Genomic DNA, 19,360 nt, shown 5'->3' on the forward strand with positions numbered 1-19,360 from the left:
TGCTAGTATACACGTACGTTGCAGTATCTTTTGAAAAATCAGTGCAGTCTTTCTACTTACTTGTACATAATTATAACATTCATTGCTAACAGTGAAGGGAGAAAACCTATTTGCTCTTTTGTCTGTGCTCCACAGTGCATTGACACATTCTTATTTATTTTTGAAAAGAGATATTTTTTCCTATCTAGGTAAGAAAATTGATCCGAAAAGCTCAATATCCTGTTTTCTCTGGCCAGTGTTTCAAAGAAAGACAAAAGCTTTCATTATTTTTGTTCAAAATTAAGTCATAGAATTGTTCAGCCCTTAAAACAAGGTGGGAGGAGGATTGTCACCTTTCAAGTTAATTATCTGCTTCCTCAGTCACATACATATTTGTGCCTGCTTGAAGATTATGCACAAAGTATCTTTAATGTTATGGGTTTTTACCTACTTTGAAGTTATGAGTTGACAAGTAAGACAGCAGAAAGACATTTTCTGATCAATGTCCTGTATTTCTGTTAAGTTTAAAACACAAGCGCACAACTGAAACAATAAATGCAACAGAGAGTTTGAGTCCTTTTGCAATGTAATGTTTAACAGTCTTTTTTTGCTACGGAAGAAAGGTAAGAATGCTTTAATGAACTGCTGCTGCAGACAGTTTCAGACAATGAATTCATTAGTTCGGTTGGTATGAGTTTAATTTCAAGCTGGTTTTCACAGAACAAATTTCACTTAGTTTTATTTCCTTTTAGCATCCATCGTACAAGTAGTGACGTCGTTTCACTGAATTATCTTGTTTTACTCTAATTGTTTTACAATTATTTAGTTAACGATTTCAGTATACCTTCTGTTCCTGACAGGTGAAACAATAGTAAATGAACAATGGAGGCTCATCTCTGCTTTTGGCTTTCAGAAATTATCACCAAATTTAACCTATTTGCTCATGTTAATTAATTTTGTCTTTAGGGCTCCTCCTTTTAATTATTTTAATTCTTAGTGTTCTCAGCAGGGGTTTTTTTGTTTATTTTTTTCCAGACCTTTTTACCGAGTTTTATGTAGCTTTCTTGCACTGTTCCTGGCCTTCCTCATTCTCTCCTTATTTCTTGGTTAAAATGTGATGCTATTTTGCAAAAACAACATGGCCTGCAAGCCATAAGGACCTACATGTGCTTTTGAGTATTACTGTGTAGAAGAGTTAATGTTTATAAGTTTATCCTCTTCTGAAAACTGGGAAGGTGAGGAGCAAGAAAGAAGGTAAAATAAGTATCTTTTTGGAGGAGTGCTCTGAAGGGACAGTTAAAGTATCTGGAGGGGGTATGAGTGAGTAGAAAAGGAAGAAATAAGCCAGATTCCAGATAAAAAGCCCTCTAAGTAGGGAAGGGGAGCCAAGCAACATGAAGAGATTTCCCCTTTCTTTCCCTGTTCCTGGTGCCTTGCCCCATTACACCATGTGACTGTTTATACAGAAGATCCCATTTCCAAATATTGACCTCCACATATGCACACTTCTATAAAGTACTGCACTTTTCTATAATCCTATTGTCACCAAATTTCTACCTAGCACTTCATTTGTCAGCTGCTTGTGTCTTAATTCCCTGTAAAAATATGATATGTTGCACAGGGGGAAGAGGGGTTTGAATTCTGAGAAGGAAGTATTGACTTCCTTCAGTGGCCAGGAACCAACTTTGTCCTTGCTGTCATACCACTGCTTTGTGGATTCTGCCTATTTTTTTACCTGCTTTCTGGTATACTGAGACTTCAGTTTGTCTTTTCGATGCAGTGTGTTGCTAAAGGGACACTCAACTCTCATAATACTCTTTTTGAAATGTGGAGAGAACTGAAGGACTAACACTATCTATTGAACTAGTCTGAGCTATTCCTTGTTTGATGATTACTGAAGTGCAAACAAGAGTGGAGACGAGACCTTTCCACATGTTAATTCCTCAGGGCAGAAATAGAGCTCAATTCTCCACTTGTTCCCCTGTATCTGAAGATCCTTGGTGTGTAAGCCTTCCTCTGCCTCTATGACTCTTGCTTGCAAAGCTGTCTTGATCACAGTTCACCATCCCCAATTCCTCATCTGACTCCAGCTTTTCTTCCTATCTGTTGTAACTCATTCTGTCTGCAGCTAGGTAGCAAAACATGTAAGTGAACAAGAAGATTTCTTGTCATGCTTCATCTACAGTGGTATGTAACAACTGGATTTTAGCACTTGTTTTACTTAGTTTAGTGAAGCTTAGAATATGGCAAGAAAAAACGATGATTTAAACCAACAGGGAAAAAAGTCCAAATTAGTAAAAGGTGTTTGTGAAGTTTAATCATTTTACTATGTTTTGGCTAGAAAACCCCAAAGAATTCATAATTTGTGTGTTGTGTGGGAAACTTGTGTATTGTATGGATACCGTTTAATGTCATTAAATCATTCTTCTGTTATTTAGACTGCAGTAAATTCATCATGATATGTCTGATCCCTGAAACATGCATAAATACATGCATGTGCTGCATGCGCACACATATATGCAGAGGTGGGAGATGGAGCTGCAGCGTGAGGTCTTACCTCTGCAAAGCGTCTAAGCAGAGAGCTGCTGCCTCGGCTCCTGTGAGGGAAACCAAGGAAAGAGGCAGCGCTGGTGTGGCAGAAGGTCAGGTCTAAATGAAGTTTCGATACGGTGCTGGAAGCCCAGAAGGTCCCTGTAGAAGTCATAGGACATACACACTGTCTGTGAGGAGCAAACATACAAAGCAAATGTCTGAGTGGGCTTGAGCTCTGCAGTGTTCCTGGCGTTAAGTGTACCTCTTGTCTAACAGATGCAGACAGGCAAGATTCTATCAATCTCTTTCTGGGAGTATTCAAGCCTACAGAAGGAAAACCTCATCTCTGGGAACTTCCCACTGATTTTTATTTGCATCACAAGAACACCCTCAGTCTGTCACAGACCAGGCGAAGGTACTTTGCTGTTCTGTTGTTTTGTTTTGTTTTGTTTGGTGTCGTTCTAACAAATTTTAAAAAATACATATTGTTAATCAAGTAATTTGGTCAATCTGTCAAACTTGTTTACTCTTTTTTATGTTTTTATCAAAACTTAAATAACCTTTAAGAAATTGCTGAAAATGTTGGATGTTGGTGTTTTGAAGGATTTGCTTTAGTATGTTATTTTCCTGTTGTATTGAAAAAAGGAAGTTTAATTTCATATGAAATCCTGTCCTTCAGTGTGAAATGCTTCGCTGTTTTACCAAAGTACGGTTACCACTCTCTCAGTAAGCAATATAGAGGTGATTTTGATGATCAGATTTATTAAGTGATTGTTGTATTTGAGATTGGGTGATAAGGATAACATTTGGGGGAGGTTTGTGTGTAATGCACTTAGTCAGCAGCTGTGCATACCAAGAAGCGCATGATTTTCTACCTTCCTTTCAGCCATGCCTAGCCTGTTCTGAAGACTTTTTCTTCATTTGCATTCCATTGTAGTTGCACGGTAATATACAGAAGTAATAGAGCTAAAGCATAAAAATTGTAAAGTAATTTTAGAGTGCTTCACAATGTGAAATGATTTTCTTCAGGATTATAAATACTGTGTGTTAAAAAAAATAAATAAATAAATCCATTTTAATAATAAGGACAGTAGTGGACTTGTTAACTAAATCATCTCTCTTAGGAATTTCACTGTTTGTGTCTTTGTTCGTTCTGAGTCTTAAAGCTCTGTGTCACTAATGGTAGATCTAAATACCTGCATAACATATTTTTGTTTGGGGAAAACTGCAAGTGTTTCAACAGTGCATTCAGTCCTGTTGGCTGCTTAGTCCATTAACCCCTCGTGGCAGCTTGCATGGGATATGACTGTTTCTAAATTTCAATCCTTTTGTATTGTCTCCTGAGGCTTCTATTGCTGCTCACTCATATCAGCCGTACAAACAAGTGTTATTTCAGGCACACATGAAACATGCAATGTTAATTTCATTGCCTACTGGTTCCAAACATTATTGTATGTCAAAAATTAATTCAGCTGATACATTGCAAATATATGAATGTCCTAGTCTCCCTTTCAGCTGTTACTCTGTTAAACAGCTGTCTCTTATTTGTCACAGATACTCTTCTCAAACGAGGTGGAACTTTTAAAAAAAAAGTTAGTATTCTTCATTTACTTGTTAATTAGATTACCTTTCATAGAATCATATAATAGTTTGGGTTGGAAGGGACCTCAAAGATCATCTAGTTCCAACCCCCCTGCCATGGGCAGGGACACCTCCACTAGACCAGGTTGCCCAAAGCCTCATCCAACCTGGTCTTAAACACTTCCAGGGATGGGGCCTCCACAACCTCTCTGGGCAACCTGTTCCAGTGCCTCACCACCCTCACAGTGAAGAATTTCTTTTTAACATCTAATCTAAATCTACCCTCCTTCAGCTTGAACCCATTACCCCTTGTCCTGTCACTACACTCCCTGATCTCTGGGAGTCCCTCACCATCTTTCCTGTAGGCTCCCTTCAGAAACTGATAAGCCGCAATTAGATCTCCCTGGAGCCTTCTTTTCTCCAGGCTGAACAACCCCAACTCTCTCAGCCTGTCCTCACAGGAGAGGTGCTCCAGCCCTCCGATCAGCTTCGTGGCCCTCCTCTGGACTTGCTCCAACAGAATTCTGGCCAGAATTTCTTTTGAGCACTTATAATATACACCCCAGGTGTTCGCTCATGTGAACAAAATGTAATAAGTAGTTAGGTGAAAAAAGCTCCTCCAAGTAATTTTTTGTTTCTACCAAACTAATGGACAAGTTCTTCGTGTAACTTCTTCCTGCCTCTCTGTGCAGTGCCTCTTTTGGATTCCTTGGGCACAGCAGCAAAGGAAATAATGAAAACTCATCATGAAATCAAGGATCTAGGAAGAGAAGGAAAATGTTGTTTCCTGTCACTGAAACTTCTTTTGACTGTCAGTGCTTTTTCTGTATTGTATTTGCCTCTCCATCAGAAACAAGAGAGTTCATAATGAGTTTCATATATTTTATGTAATTTGCAATTCATGTGAAAGGACAGGGAGTATGGCAAAAGGAGACTTTCTGTTGTCACGTTACTTACCATTTATGCAAGCAGCAAAACTGGGTATGTCTGCATAGTTTCTGAAGGCACTGGAGATAATGGCTCGCTGGCATGGCCTCATCCAGTACTTCAGGAAGAGACGGGACTGTCAGGCCCAACTCATTCCTGTCTGTCTGAGACATACACAGTTCTTGGAATTGAAGCGTGTTGCCCTGCTTGCTCCGCACTGTTTGCGAAGTCCCACTAACATGTCTGTCTCTGGGCATGGGAATGCACCCATTGCTTCACCTCCAGATGGCTGTGTTGACATGAGTAGGAAGTAACCCCATTAATACTCCGATTACAGCCTTCACAGTATTGTGAATCTACACATATTTAAAATAAAAGTCAATGAAGATTACTGTCTTTTCATCCCAAGTAATGAAATAGAAGAAACTATGAGAGTAATTTAGAGAAGAAATTACTGTGCATTTGAGAAGAGAAAATAAAAATATTTAAAAATGAATGAAAGATAAAACATGCTTTATTTTATGAATGTAGCTTGACTTTTGTTGTTTTTCAGAAATCCTGAATAAACTTCCAGCAGGGCTTAGTTTTGCTATTAGCTATGCCAGCATAGGGGAACTGTCACATCAAAATGTATTTCTGTGTATGGAAGTCAGCTGCTTTGACAGACTTTCGATTTTATTATCATTGACCTTCATTTCTTCGTACCCTTTTCCTAAATTTTAGGATGTGAATAACAAGTGGTGGGTGGGGGTTGATGCTTTATTTTAAAGACCAGAACAAGAGACATACATAAGTACCTTCTATGTGTACTAAGACCTTAATTTTCAGTACTGTAGAGGTAGGCACCTGAAATGTATTTTGTTTAATGGAAGAAACCCACTCCTCCCTCCGGACCTGTACTGAGCTTCATGTGTTTAAGTTCCATGGCCTGAGAGCAAAGTAGTAGGACAGGGGCCTGTTGAAATCCTCCATCCAAGGATAATTTTTTTCTTTCTTCCACGCTTGAATTATAAAGGAATGTTTACTAAAGTGATGCTGTGTGATTGGGTAACTGTTATGTGCAAACGCTTAGACTGGATACAGGCTCAAATGTTCTGTTTTAATTGTGCATCTGTTTTTCCTGTACAGCTATACTTACTGGTGGACCACAGGTGTGCTGAAGCATTTACCTCTTCCTTTTGATGAAGGTAGGAACTATATTTGCTCCTTGTCTTATAGAGTACCTCAAAAAAGAAATTTTAGTCAAAGAAGTTCTTTAACTGTTTTAGATCCCAAATCTGAAAAAAAAAAAAGTTTCCATAACGATTGCCAAATATATTTTTTTTCCCCCACAATGAGCTATGATTTTTCACCTGCAGGATGTGAGAGATACCTAATAGGCTAAAACTTGACCTCCATATGTTTATGTGCCAGGGCATGCTTCTTTTTTTTTTTAAATTTTTTTTCTTTCCCCTTACCTATTAACACGTATTTATAGTCTATGTTGGTGGTTACATTCCTGTTACAGATGACAGGGTATAGCTAGCCTATCTTATTTCTCTGGGATACTGTGGAGCATGTGTTATTAGGAATTGTCATCATGAAGGGAAATGAAATTATGTTGGTTGATAATGCATGTTTATTAAAGATGTGCTGTGCATCATCATCTTCATATCATATTTTCTTGTCTTAGAGGGGAAATAGCTGTAGAAAAATGCCTGGTAGGGTGGCTAGGTAAGCAGGTTACTCTTTGTTTAGATTTTTTGCAGAGTCAATGATTGTTAGTAAAAAGATTTTTTTTTTTTCTTTTCCCCAGTGACATGCGCTGAAAACAGACGTAAGTTGACAGTGAAGAAATTCCACAAGTATGAAGAGGAAATTGATATCCACAATGAGTTTTTTCGGCCGTATGAGTTGAGCAGTTTTGATGAGACCTTCTGCTTGGCAATGACCAATTCTACACGGTATATTGGGATGTTTTGTGACTATGAATCCTTAACTGGAAGTTGATTTGCTGTCAGTTAGATGTACATTTTATTTACTAGGTTAAATTTGTGTAACATGATAGGTTTTGTGGAGTGTTGGTTGTTTTTTTTAAGCTTCAAAATAAACAAACTTCTAGAAACCAAATCACAATACTAAAATGGAAATGCTACTCTAAAAAAAGTCTTTTAAGATAGCACTTAAATTTCCAATTATTTTTCATTATGGGGTGCTGAATGTTTGAACACTTGAAGGCTGAGCAATGAGCTTTTCTCTGTGGACTCAGATCACAGAGGCTACCTTCAAAGCAATTGTTTTATAATTGTTCTGCTCTCATTTTACAATTGTTTTCTTCAGTTCATCAGCTTCACACACCTGGGCAGATAATGTTTTGGGTTTACTTTGTGGTTTGTTTTTTTCTTTTTTTTGTTCTTGTGTATTGGCAGCAATCAGCTGGATATTCTAAGCATAATCTGAATCATGTTTTAGCTAAAGAATTCCAGGCAGATTATGTTTCATGTAGCTTTTGGACCTAATTTGAGTGTTGGCAGCATTTTGAAAACAACATAGTTGTGTTACAGGGCTTCTTCAGCCCAGGAATGGAGCACATTGCTCCAGCCTCCTTGGCAAGTGGTAATGTTTGCAGCTATTTATGGGACTGAATAATGCAATTGAAAGCTTTTTAAATACCTAAGGGGGTTATATTTACGTTAACTAGTGATGATGAATTTAGAACTTGATATTTCTTTTTATAATGATTTTTTTTTAATTCAAAGGTAGATGTTAGAGGTGATTCTTCCAGAAAATTTAAAAAAAAATGTGTTGAACTTTGCTCATAAACAATTTTTCCTTTCTATTTTGCCAGAGATTTTATGCCTAAGAATGTGGGGATTGATCCAAGTCCATTTACTGTTCGTAAACCTGATGAAACTGGAAAATCAGTGTTGGGGTAAGTCTGAAATATGAAATTTTGTTCTGGTTTCATAGTAGTGAAATTGTAATGCAAATGTATAAACTCTATGTGTGTGTCTGTGTATCATATTGTTTGTTACATAGGAAATAAAAAAAAATCATTGGTGTTATACTGTAGAATTGTACACTTTGAAAATCATATCTCATTTGAGATTTTTATTTGACACTGGGAGTTCTTTATTCAGACTTGTTTAATCTTTGCTGTTTTCTTGTACTCCTCTAAGTGAAACCCATGAGAAAATTTTATCAAGAATAAAGATACAGAGGTTGTTAAAAGTTTGATCATCTCTTCATACTAGTGGCAACTGTATTCCCTATTGGAGATGACAGGAATGCAAATATTGTTGTCTTTAAAAAAATAATAATACATTTTGAATAAATAGAACATATCCTGAAATAGCAATAAATACCAGTTTCAGCATAGTTTTTGATAAAAAATGTTATTAAAAATATCTATAGATAAAATTACATAAATAATTCAGAAACAGTTATTGGGATAAATGAACGTTTCATTTAGCTGCTTTTGCATCCTGAACTTGCTTTGTTACTTTATTTATTCCTTTGTTGTGTTTGATCTGCTGTATCACACAAGGGCTATGGGGACTGTTCCTCTACCAATTCATTCTCTCTTTAATACCTCATATTAAGGAAACCTTTTGTCAGTAATGACTAAACCTGTGCTGTCACAACATTGTAAGTTCTTCTGAAAACTTGCTGTTCTCTTAAAAGCTACAAAATTGAACTGTCTTATTATAACATCCATTGTGACTTGACCCTGAGGGACTCACTGTCAATAAGTGTTGAGAGTACACTATGCTTTATCACTAGCAGAACCTGATTTCATGCTATTGATGTTCCCTGGGAATAAGCAGAAAGACTATTCAACAGTTACACAGTTTACCTCTGCTAAGAATTGTGAGTTTATGGGTACTTTTGAGGATAAGCTTTATTCTTCCACTTTGGTATAATGTCAGATTTTGGACTAATTAATTTCTCTCCAGATACTCCATTAAATACTTGACCCTTATATGTTTTTCTCAGACACTTTGCTTCAAGCTCCCCACTGTGATTTTTAGGGATTGTTATGAGAGTCAGCTGGATCAAAGCCACATTCCAGGACTCCATGGGTATTGCTCGTAAGGCTTCCCATGTACACATTGGCTGTGTAGTGGGGTAAAAGGTGGCTTCAATCTTCCACCTTACCCATATTTAGCCCTCGGTAGAGGTGCTGTCTTTGCCTTGCCCATTTGTCATCATCTTTTGATCTACTATGACATTTTTGGAAGATTTGGTGATCTGTTTTCATCTGTAAGTGTTCTGGTCCCCTAGGACAATTAGATCTTGGCTGCCTTCTGAGTATGTGTTGAGAGTGGGGATGTCAGTCTTATCAGTGTTTGGCTACTTGCTCTACACTTCAGCTTTCAGAAAGGACTGCTTTTCTTGTGACCGTCACGTCATTTAGAAAAGTAGGGAAGATAAACTTAATTTTCTCTAAAAAGAATGCAGTATGTCTTCATAACTTTCTGTAAATTTCAATCTAAGGAGATGGCAGTTTCTGCTGAGTCAGAAATTAAACTTACTTGTGTTGGGTTTTCCCCTAAGGCATTTGTTCCAGCTGGAAGAATTCTTCTGATATATTAATGTCCTGGGGATGGGGAATGTGTGCAGATAAAGAACTTTTGGGAGGACTGTTTCTACTTGTTTGTCTTGTGCTCCTAAAGCATATGAAGTTTAGCTAATTCACTACAGGGATAAACTGATGTATGTGACTGCAAAGGCAGAACACTTCGTGACAGTCATGGTGTGCTCCACTAGAGCTCAAGCAATACTGGTGACCTCCACTCCTTTGAGGAGAACAGTAGAGCTGCAACTCAAAATAACATTTGCACCAAACTGCATGCTGTTGTCAAAGCCTCTGAGCATGCTGCTGTCTTCCTTTAGGGCCTTCGACAGAGTAATTCACGCACGATGTCAGTGTATATAGGGACAGTCACCTCAGCAAGGAGGTGATGTTGCTTCCCTGTTTCCAGACTGATTTGTCTACAAACATATTAATTACCTGCCTTCCAGTCCTTCTTCCTCCAGAGTCCCCGAAAGATTGTGGCGGTGTCTGTGAGGAAAGTGCAGCCATGTACCCTTCTGCGGCCAGTAGGAAAGGATGTAGAGAACATAAGGGTGGTATAATTTCTGATGGGTAAAGTAACGTATACCTTTCAGAGCTTGTACAGTTAAACCCAGTGTTAGCCTACTAAAATCTAGATGCTGTATCTTGAAGAATTCTGATAAATAAGGCACCTCTTTATATTGATTAGAAATTCTAGAGTGAGAAATATGTGCTGCATAAAGAAATGCTGCTGATTAAAGAACTAAACTGAGGTGACAGGTATGGAAAAGGAAGGGAAAAAAGTGTGATGTTATGATTAAGATTTTTGGGCCCAAGATTAAGAAAGCTAGTGGAGCAGACAATGTTAATCAGAAAGTGAAATTTTTTCCCAGATGAAACCCAAAAGATGTTATGTCTCAATGTTTATTCCTTTTTATTCATTCAGTCTGGGGGAGGGAGTTAAGTAAAAAAATCAGAGAATTGGTGGAGAAAAGCTGACGTCGTCCTTTGAGCTGTCTTTAAATGCTCTGGAATAAGAAGAGATGGAAGAAAAGTAAATCAGTTGGGGGATTCAAAAGATGAGCAACAAATTGCTCCAGAGGATAGAACTCATTTCCCCCAATAAGATTGTAACCAAAATGAGGAATTTAAAATGCTTGTTGCTAATGTCTTGCTGATTTCATAAATGCACACTACCTTTCATAATAGGAACAAAAGTAATAGAGAAGAAACCGTGCTGCAGCGCAAAACAGCTGCTAGTGCTCCTCCACCTCCAAGTGAGGAAGCAGTGTCAAGTAGTTCTGAAGATGATTCTGGGACAGACAAAGAAGATGAAGGTGCTGTTTCTCAACGTTCAACTCCAGTAAAGGTGACTGATACAGGAGACAATACCAAAATGACAGAGGTAAGAAATTATTGTGGCAGGCAAGAAGGCTAATCATGGACTTAAAATTCACATTTCCTTAAAAAAAACCCAAACAAACCAGTAAATGTTATAGAACAGTCAGAAGTAAAGCACTGAGAAATTAAGTGAAAAAGTCTCCTGTGTAATTCCTTTGTGTAGATATTAGTACAACTGCTTATAAAACTGCTATTATTCTTGTCTTATAATAGTGAAACACTATTTTGAAAATAACATTTTTTCAGAAAATGAAAAGTGCTGTTAGAAACCTATGGCATTTGAAAGGTACTCTTGTCGTGTTGCCCATTGTATAAAGCATAAAATACATGTATGTTAGTGTTAGTTCAGAGCAGTAGTGCTCTTCTGATCGTTGTCTCTTACCATGCTCTGGCTCATGTCACGTGGTGGTCTTGGAGTATGCAAATGGGGTTCCTTTTTGGATGAAACTAAACTGGAAGATGCTTCTTCGGGAATGTACCTGATCTACCTACCTAATCAACTTTTAGTCCATGGGAGCTAATCTGGAGCAAACCCCCTGGAAGACATGTAGTATGGATCTGAGGTCCTGAGCACTACCTCTTTCAATGACAAATTATTCATTTTGAATGATGCCACCTGCCTAGGTGGATATAACTGTAAATTAATGTTCAATCTGGCTAAAGTTCAACCTGATTTATGTGAAGATTTTTGAATTGCTATTTCATAATTGTTTGGTATGACATTTTAAAAAAAAAAGAAACTAACTTCAAAAACATGCATGATAAAGTTGTCACATTGGTCCTATGCTACTGCTACTACTAAGGTTGAAGATAATGGCAGGATAATAGTAAAATCATATCTGCACAGTCATATGAAAACGCATATTCTCAATTGTGGGATTAATCTTTTTTTGCTAGCATAACTCCAATTCTGTTGGAATCTCTTGGATGCCAATTTAATGAAAATATTAATTTGTATGATTACGGAAATATCTATTTTATTAATTCATGTTAACATTTCTTCAAATTCTTTCTTGTAGATATCCATTTTGGGTAGTACTGAAAATGTCTTAGCAAAAGGATACGCTAATGGAGACTATAAAAATTTGGAAGATACTTATGTTGTTTTGGGGGGAGGGGGTTGGCATTTGTTGGGGGGGGTTGTTTTGTGTGTTGGTTTTTTTTTTAGTCACAGCTAATTTAAATGGTTATAGTGTTGTGCTTGCACACGTTACCACTTTTGAAGAAACTTCAGTATTTATGACCTTAGTCAGTATAAAATATAGTGCCTGATAGGCAACGGAGAATAAAGCAGCCTTTTTTTTTCTGCTGTAATTCAAATTTTCATTTAATTCAGTCCTTAGCCTAGGGGTGTGGTTTCTCAGATAATGGATTTTCAGCCTTCTGTACAACACTTTCTTCTTCCTAACCTTAATGGCATTTTCAATAAAATAACTCTGAATTCATGTGGTATTCACTTTGGACAATTTGGATTAATTTTTATGGCAATACAAATGCATTTATTTATGTTTATGCAAGATATTTTACCTGGTAATTTTCCATTATCTCTGAATAAGAGTACCTGTTTTCCAGCACGTCAGAGTGTTTCTAGATGTTTGTTTTTAACAACATAAATCCAACCTGAAATTTTATTCTTGATTCTTACCATTGCACAAGTTACCTCATTTCAGTTTTGCCATTTGTGGATTGAACACACTTCAAGACTCAGACCTAAGATATCTTTTTTTTTAGATTTTTAAGATGCTTAAATGAAAGATGCATGTAAACACAACATGTGATTTAAGATAATATTGAATTTTAATGGCTTACAATTGGGTGAGCTGTTCTGATTCTTTTAGTAATGCACATGAAGAAATATTTTCCATTTTATTAGCACCTTTTCATGCATAGAATTTTAGTTATAACTTGCGTTGTTAATTTGTGTCATTGCTTATTAAAGTTGCAGTGCTGAAAAGGATTACCTATTCAGTTATGCTGAATTGCTGTGTTAGCCATTAACTTGTGTTATCGTTAATGTCTGCCTGCCATTGTAAATTTGTTTATTCTCCTCAAAAGTACAAAGTTGCTCTTAGGTACTATGTTTGAGGGCACAACGTTTATGGAAACTTTCTTTTCAGAAACCAAACATAAAGGTAATCTTAACAACTGCATTAGACATTAGATTTTAATATGTTCACCAGCTGATCTTCATTTAGCTTGCAAAGTGTTGTTTTTCCATTACCAGGCTAGGCAGAGCATCAGATACAGGCTTTTCGAAAAATGTTTTGGACTTATTTTTCTGGCAATGGCAATTATATGTTGCATCTACACATGTAGCTAAAAAGTTTAAAAAGACCTGTAAGGAGGGTTTCAAAACTTGGTGGCTAAACTGAATAATGTAACAAGAAACAAAGCAACTATGACTAGAAAAGATGATAATCTATCTAGTTGATTAAATAAGTGTTTATTTTCTAGAACTGGTAAACCATAGAAATGTTTCAGATATTTATTCTTTTTTTCCTCAAGTTAAGTTAAAAAAGAAACTTTAATGAAGAATGCACTTAAAAGCCTACACTTACAAATATTCCATTTTATGTCTCTGTTAGCTGAACTGACAACTTCCCAGCACTCTCACCAGGGGCAGTCTGCACTTTACGGTTTTCTCATTTGTGACAATGGATTGTGTATTGCATTGTACAAAAATACTAAAAGTTTGGGTGAAAAACAGTAGTGTGGGCTATTTTTGGGTGTAAAATAGTTGATATTTGTAAGCTTATATTTTTAGGTGCATTCTTGAGTAAATATGGTTATTCCAGAAAGATTGGATGTTTGGTCAGGGATTTGGATTTTAGTGGGTTTTGCATCAGCAACTGCAGAGTAGAGAAAAATTGTATCATTACACAGGCAGCGGGGAGGACATGACCCAAACAGCTAGTTCCTTTCTATTTATATCTCACACAAGTTGATAATCAAATGCTTTTATACCTCTGGTCAGAACATATTTTTCCTAAATTGTTCTTTGACTTTGGATCATTTTGAACTAAAAGAAAGCTTTTTTTGTAGTTGACTTACTTGCAGTCACACATCTTGTCAGTAAACCCCTCAGTTAGTGAAGTATTGCATATGCATTGAATCCTTGTTACAGTTGAGTGACATGATTATGTAATGTATAAAATAAAAATATCGTTCAACCTGAAATTTGTAATTATTTCAGAATTGACAGCAGGAAGTGTGAAAGCAAATGTGGGAGCATGTTCTGAACAAATATGATTTATTCTGTACTGAGTTTCAATGCAGAACAGAATATAATACCTACATCATTATATGTCCTATAAATATAATTTATTCTCCTAATATGTTGTTTTATCTGATGTTATCTTTCAAGAATCCTTTCCTTTACTTGTTGAACAAATATCTTGAATGCTATTTTTAATAAAATATTTTTATTTAAAAAAACCAGACACGCACAAGCTAAGATTACTATGTATATGAGAAACTTGTTTGGTTTTGCCTGCACTTTTGAAATTATTTTCAGGTTTAGAAAGCATTCCTTGTTTGAAAGTAAACTTCTCTTTGGATGTTGTTATGGTATCCTCAGTCTGAATCTTTCTTCTTATGTTCCAGAATGTAGTGCAATCAACAAAAGATGTGTATGGAGTCAATCTTTCAGATGTTCCTTCAGAGGATGATCTCACAATATACGCTAGGTGAGATAAATTTCTGGTGGTAATCAGTAAAAAATAATGGAAATTGGTTAAATACAGCTTGTCAAAGTGCTGCCTTTGATTAAACTTATTTAAATTATAAATTGTAGAGAGATCTATGTGTGTATATATATCATTCTAGTTTTAAAATCAAACTGTAGTCGGATGTCTGTGTCAACTCTGATTTCACTGGAAGTTGTGCAGATGTCTCCGAATGCAAAATTTGGAACTTAAATTGAATGAAAGATGATTCAATAGAAATACCTGTCATTTAATATAGTCCTAGAAATTAATAAGCAAATTCCATATTAGGAGAGGTTCCCTGGTTCTAAGATTTGTAGTCTGTGATTTTTGCATTTTTCAAATGTTGAATTACACTAATTCAAATCAGTCACAAGTAAAATAGCCTCTTCTATAAAAATGCATACAAAACAACAGAAGTTGAGTCTTTTTTTCACATAATGTCTTATTCATAGAGATATGTGTTAACTGTTGCCTTTTACTCAGATTTAAATAGTTGTGTGACTTTTAGTGTTCAAGGAAAACTACTTTTCTGAATAATATTCATGCTTTTTCTTAAAACATCTTGGCCTTTTGAGCTTGAAATAAAATATTGTGGGTTTTACAGGGAGACCTTGAGACCGTTACTAAATCTGGTATAGACTATGAGGAGAAAAGAGGTCAGAATAACTCACAGTATAGAAGCATGGATATCTAAGTGACAGAGATTTGTACTGTAAGTTTCAGGAGAGGGAGAAGTCAGTTTAGCCCTTGCCATTATTGGAGTTTCATGAAATAACGACATGTGGAATTTCATGAAATAATGACATGCAAATACATGTGGTGTGTGGGTTTACCTGTCTGTGTATCTATGCACAGCACTAAGCGTAGTGTGTGTAATAATGTGCTCTTACACACTGTGTTTTGAACAGCATCATACTGCCACTTGTTCTTAATAAATGGTTTTGTGAATTCAAACCATACACACAGGAAATGAGTAAGATACGGCATAGTGCAAGACAAAATACAGCTCCTTAGGTGGTCCAGCAAGTTCCCACTCTGTTTCTCCACATTGAGGTAAACTCTTACAACGTGAGGCAGCGTGCTGCACGGCACCTGCAGGCTCTCCTCAGGAGCTGGGAGCTGCTGGCTTACTGTGAGCAGTTGGAGGTCAAAGTTAGTGGGCGAGCATCAGGGTACCACCTCCCAGCTCCAACTACACAAAAACTTCTGCTTTTATTCAAGGGTAACTTGGAATTTCATCCTTTACAAGACAGATTGTCATCACTCCCGCAGGAGCCATGAACTGTTAGGTCCCCAGGAGCAATCAGCAAAGTAATGGCATGCTTCTCCAACAAAAGGCAGTGACTCCCATTGCGTCAGGAATGCTGTTTCTGACTTGCCGTCACCCCAGATAGAGTGCTGGCTATGCATTTCCATTGTTAAAAAAATGTGTAATTGTTCTCAGATTCTCTCCTCAATATGACAGAATAACACTGAAGCCAAAAAGGAACTGGTTCAAATCTCCTTTTTTTCTTAAATCAGAAATTAATTTGAACCATTTGAAATTTTTTTAACTCAAACCAAAACTGAACTGGAATAATTCAGTTATAGATGAACTAGAACTGAACCGAGAAGTTACTTATTCTGCTCCCTGATGGAGGAGATTTTTTCCTGAACTGCACTCTTTTTCTTTGAAAACTAGTCACAATAATGGGAATTCAGTACTGGAGATCAGTTGAAAAAATTGAGGTCCAGATTGAAGTCCCTCTTAGTTCCTAAAGGCTTATAATGCTGTTGCCGAGAGTGATTGCTTATGCAGGACACCAGGAGTGCAAATCAATTACATTTCCTTAATAAACATGCTGAGCGATTTGAAGATAGTACACTTGTATAGGGTGGAGGAGGACATTTCTCATTATCTCTGCAATTTTTAACTTCACCCATACCTCTAACTTTGATTCTTTATTTTAAACGCTGGAAGATAGATGCCAATTTGACAATTAGCCTTTGGTGTACCGGATAGTTATTGTTCTGCCAATAGCCCAGTGTGAGCTGGTGTCTACTAAAAGTCACTTTGTCAGATGAACAGCTCTATGAAAACATCCAGAATTGCAGCTACTTCCCATTTTATCATTTTTTAGGCTGGACTAACATTCAGCCTGTTGTTACAATAGTGCTGTAAACTCCATGGGGGCTTTGACGCTTCCCATTCATATCCTTTTCAAGACAAAAAAAGCTTGTGTTTATTTCATTTCCCTCAAGCAATGGAGGTTTTAAAAAATCTAACAATTGCAATTTCCTTACCTCTTTTAGCTAACAAGACATAGTGCTATTTATGGTCTGATGTGCTGATTTATGTGGAAAGTATAGATTTTACTGACATCCTTTATTACAATGTACATTGTTTGAGAATAGCAGCAATTTATTTCACAGTGTGATTATGGCTGTCACTTCAAGTCTCTTTCTATTATTGTAATAAGGGGAATGGAGATGGAAGATCCCAACTCTACTTGACATCATTGAACATGTTACCTGTTTTTTTCTTTATCAGCATCAGGGACTCGCAGATTTAAAGTATCTCAGGTTAAGTTACTTTATGTAAGCTGATCTATATTAAGTATATATGCAAATGCAAATGAAACTTATTTGAATCTGTTCAGCCCGTTTTCACTGATGACCGAGATCATTTGTGTTCATTCTCATCAAAGCAGAAGTCACAGAACCACAGATTGTTGAGTTTGGAAGGGACGGGAGGCCCCTCAAATAATTTGAGGATGTACACTGCAAATCAACTGTGCATGGTGTCTTATTGCTGTCTGGTAACTTGCTTGTGTTAATTTAGGCCTTGTTTGTTTCAGAATATTGGATAATTTGAACCAATTAATAAAAATATTTACACCTTCAGTTTGTTTTTATTTGCTTTTCAAAGCTTGTTTTAAAAGCAAGCTCCTGCACTAGCAGATCTTAATTATCTTTATTTCCACTTACAGTTCTCTTATTTTGAAATGTAAGTATTTATTCTTTTAACATCCAAAGTGATGTTGCGTGTTTCTGAGGCTTTTGTTTCTACAGTATAGAATCTGGAGCAGAAAGAAAAGTCACGATAAGCTGTTCAGGAATGTATTGTTCCTTTGTCTACTGTACGTGCAATTCCATGCAATTGCTTTTGCACTGTTATTTGACCCCATTAAAATGTAGTAAATATTTCTGAAATAGACCAATAAGACTATTTTTAAGCTAAATGGAAGGTAACTATCAAAAAACCCCTTCCAAGTCAGAAAATTAAAGTGTTAACATCACACCTAACATCTCCTTCCATTTTCAGTAGCACAGATGTGTTGGAGAGTAAACAAGTGTGAGATAATTACATATACTTGAAACCTTCTGACTTTTCAAGTGAATAAGATTAGTGATTAACTATTTCGTCAAATTTTGCTCCAATTCATTGCCAAGAAAAAAGCCATAACAGTATTTTGCATCTTCAGTGCCTTCCAGCAAATATTTGGAAATTGGGTAATTCTCCCAAAACATCGTGCTTGGAAAAAAGTAAGCTGGACTGACAGTGTTTCAGCTGAATAAACTAGATTGAATTTGGCTGAGGACTGACTTAAATCTGAAACTCTGTCTCTCCTGTTGACTTTTCCCATAGGCTATTCATCTGATTGCTTTGAAAAAGACATAGGGAGCTGACAGTGGCGAGCTGCCTATCTCATAGGAGCAGAGGCCTGTTCCTATCCCATGACATACCAGGGGACACCAGTTAATAGTCAAACCTTTTTCAAGCTGAAGGAAGCTGCTGAGTTCTCACATGCACCCCTGCAAGGTTTTAAAAATCTCTCTTGTTCACCAGAGAGGTCGTTCATGATCAGTGACTTATATAACACTTTTTCTTCTTCTTTTTTTTTTTTTTTTTTTTTTTTTGGTGTAATTGTCTTTCATTTGCTGAGTTTTGGGGGATAGTTCTTTTACTTTCTTTGATTTATTCTCCCATCTACTCCTTTTCCCAGGTTTGTTCAGCTGGGACAGAGTCAGCATAAACAAGACAAGAGCAGCCAGCTATTTTGCTCAAAACACCACTTGGATAGGGTTATAAATTTGTAAGTACCCTTTTTCTTTTTCCCTTTAGCCTATTTGTTTTTGCTTTTTGTCATTAGACCTGAAAAATTATTGGGTAAATTTGCTGTTAAATTGTATGAGAGTCATACTTCTGTTGCTTTTACTGCATAAGGGGATTCAATACATAGCATGAAGAATTAGGTTCCTACTTCTCCCTTGTAACTTAAAAAAAATTGCATTACTTTTTGTGGTTTGTTTTTTGGTTGGGTTTTTTTGATGTTGGGTGTTCTGTGTGTGTTTTTGTGGAGTGTTTTTTCTGTAGTGCCAAGATTTTTGTATTCAAAATTCTTAGCAATCGTGAGTTCTCACAGCTACTGAGTTTAAAAGGGAATTTGTTCTTGCTGTGATTGCTTTTGAAAGAGATAGTTTGAAAGGGATTGGTTGGCCTGCATATTTGTTGTTAAAAAAAAAAACACTCAAAGTTGCAACTCAGTCTTTAGTGTGCAGTGACCTGAATTTATTTGTTCTGAGAAGGCTATGAGTGCCCTGTATTAGTGGACATTTGAGGAGTCTTGAGAGGTCAGATAGGATATTTTTATATATTTATTTTTCTGGTGAGTGGGCAAGTGGTGGAGGGAGTAGGGTAAAGTAGAACTGATTC

General features: G+C 36.6%; 1 protein-coding gene across 5 annotated transcripts in view; it reads left to right on the top strand.

Annotated features, from left to right (window-relative positions):
• The window catches only part of FIG4 (FIG4 phosphoinositide 5-phosphatase), a 74,686-nt gene that overhangs the window by 41,953 nt on the left and 13,373 nt on the right, over positions 1-19,360 (top strand). For all 5 annotated transcript variants that reach the window (XM_075747862.1, XM_075747861.1, XM_075747865.1 and 2 more), the window contains 7 exons: positions 2,788-2,926; positions 6,148-6,206; positions 6,815-6,962; positions 7,847-7,930; positions 10,766-10,961; positions 14,561-14,643; positions 18,651-18,740. In XM_075747862.1, coding sequence (XP_075603977.1) covers positions 2,788-2,926; positions 6,148-6,206; positions 6,815-6,962; positions 7,847-7,930; positions 10,766-10,961; positions 14,561-14,643; positions 18,651-18,740 — 799 coding nt within the window. The remainder of the gene's footprint in view (positions 1-2,787; positions 2,927-6,147; positions 6,207-6,814; positions 6,963-7,846; positions 7,931-10,765; positions 10,962-14,560; positions 14,644-18,650; positions 18,741-19,360) is intronic.

This window comes from Balearica regulorum, chromosome 3 (assembly GCF_011004875.1).
Source record: "Balearica regulorum gibbericeps isolate bBalReg1 chromosome 3, bBalReg1.pri, whole genome shotgun sequence".
Lineage (NCBI taxonomy): Eukaryota > Metazoa > Chordata > Aves > Gruiformes > Gruidae > Balearica > Balearica regulorum.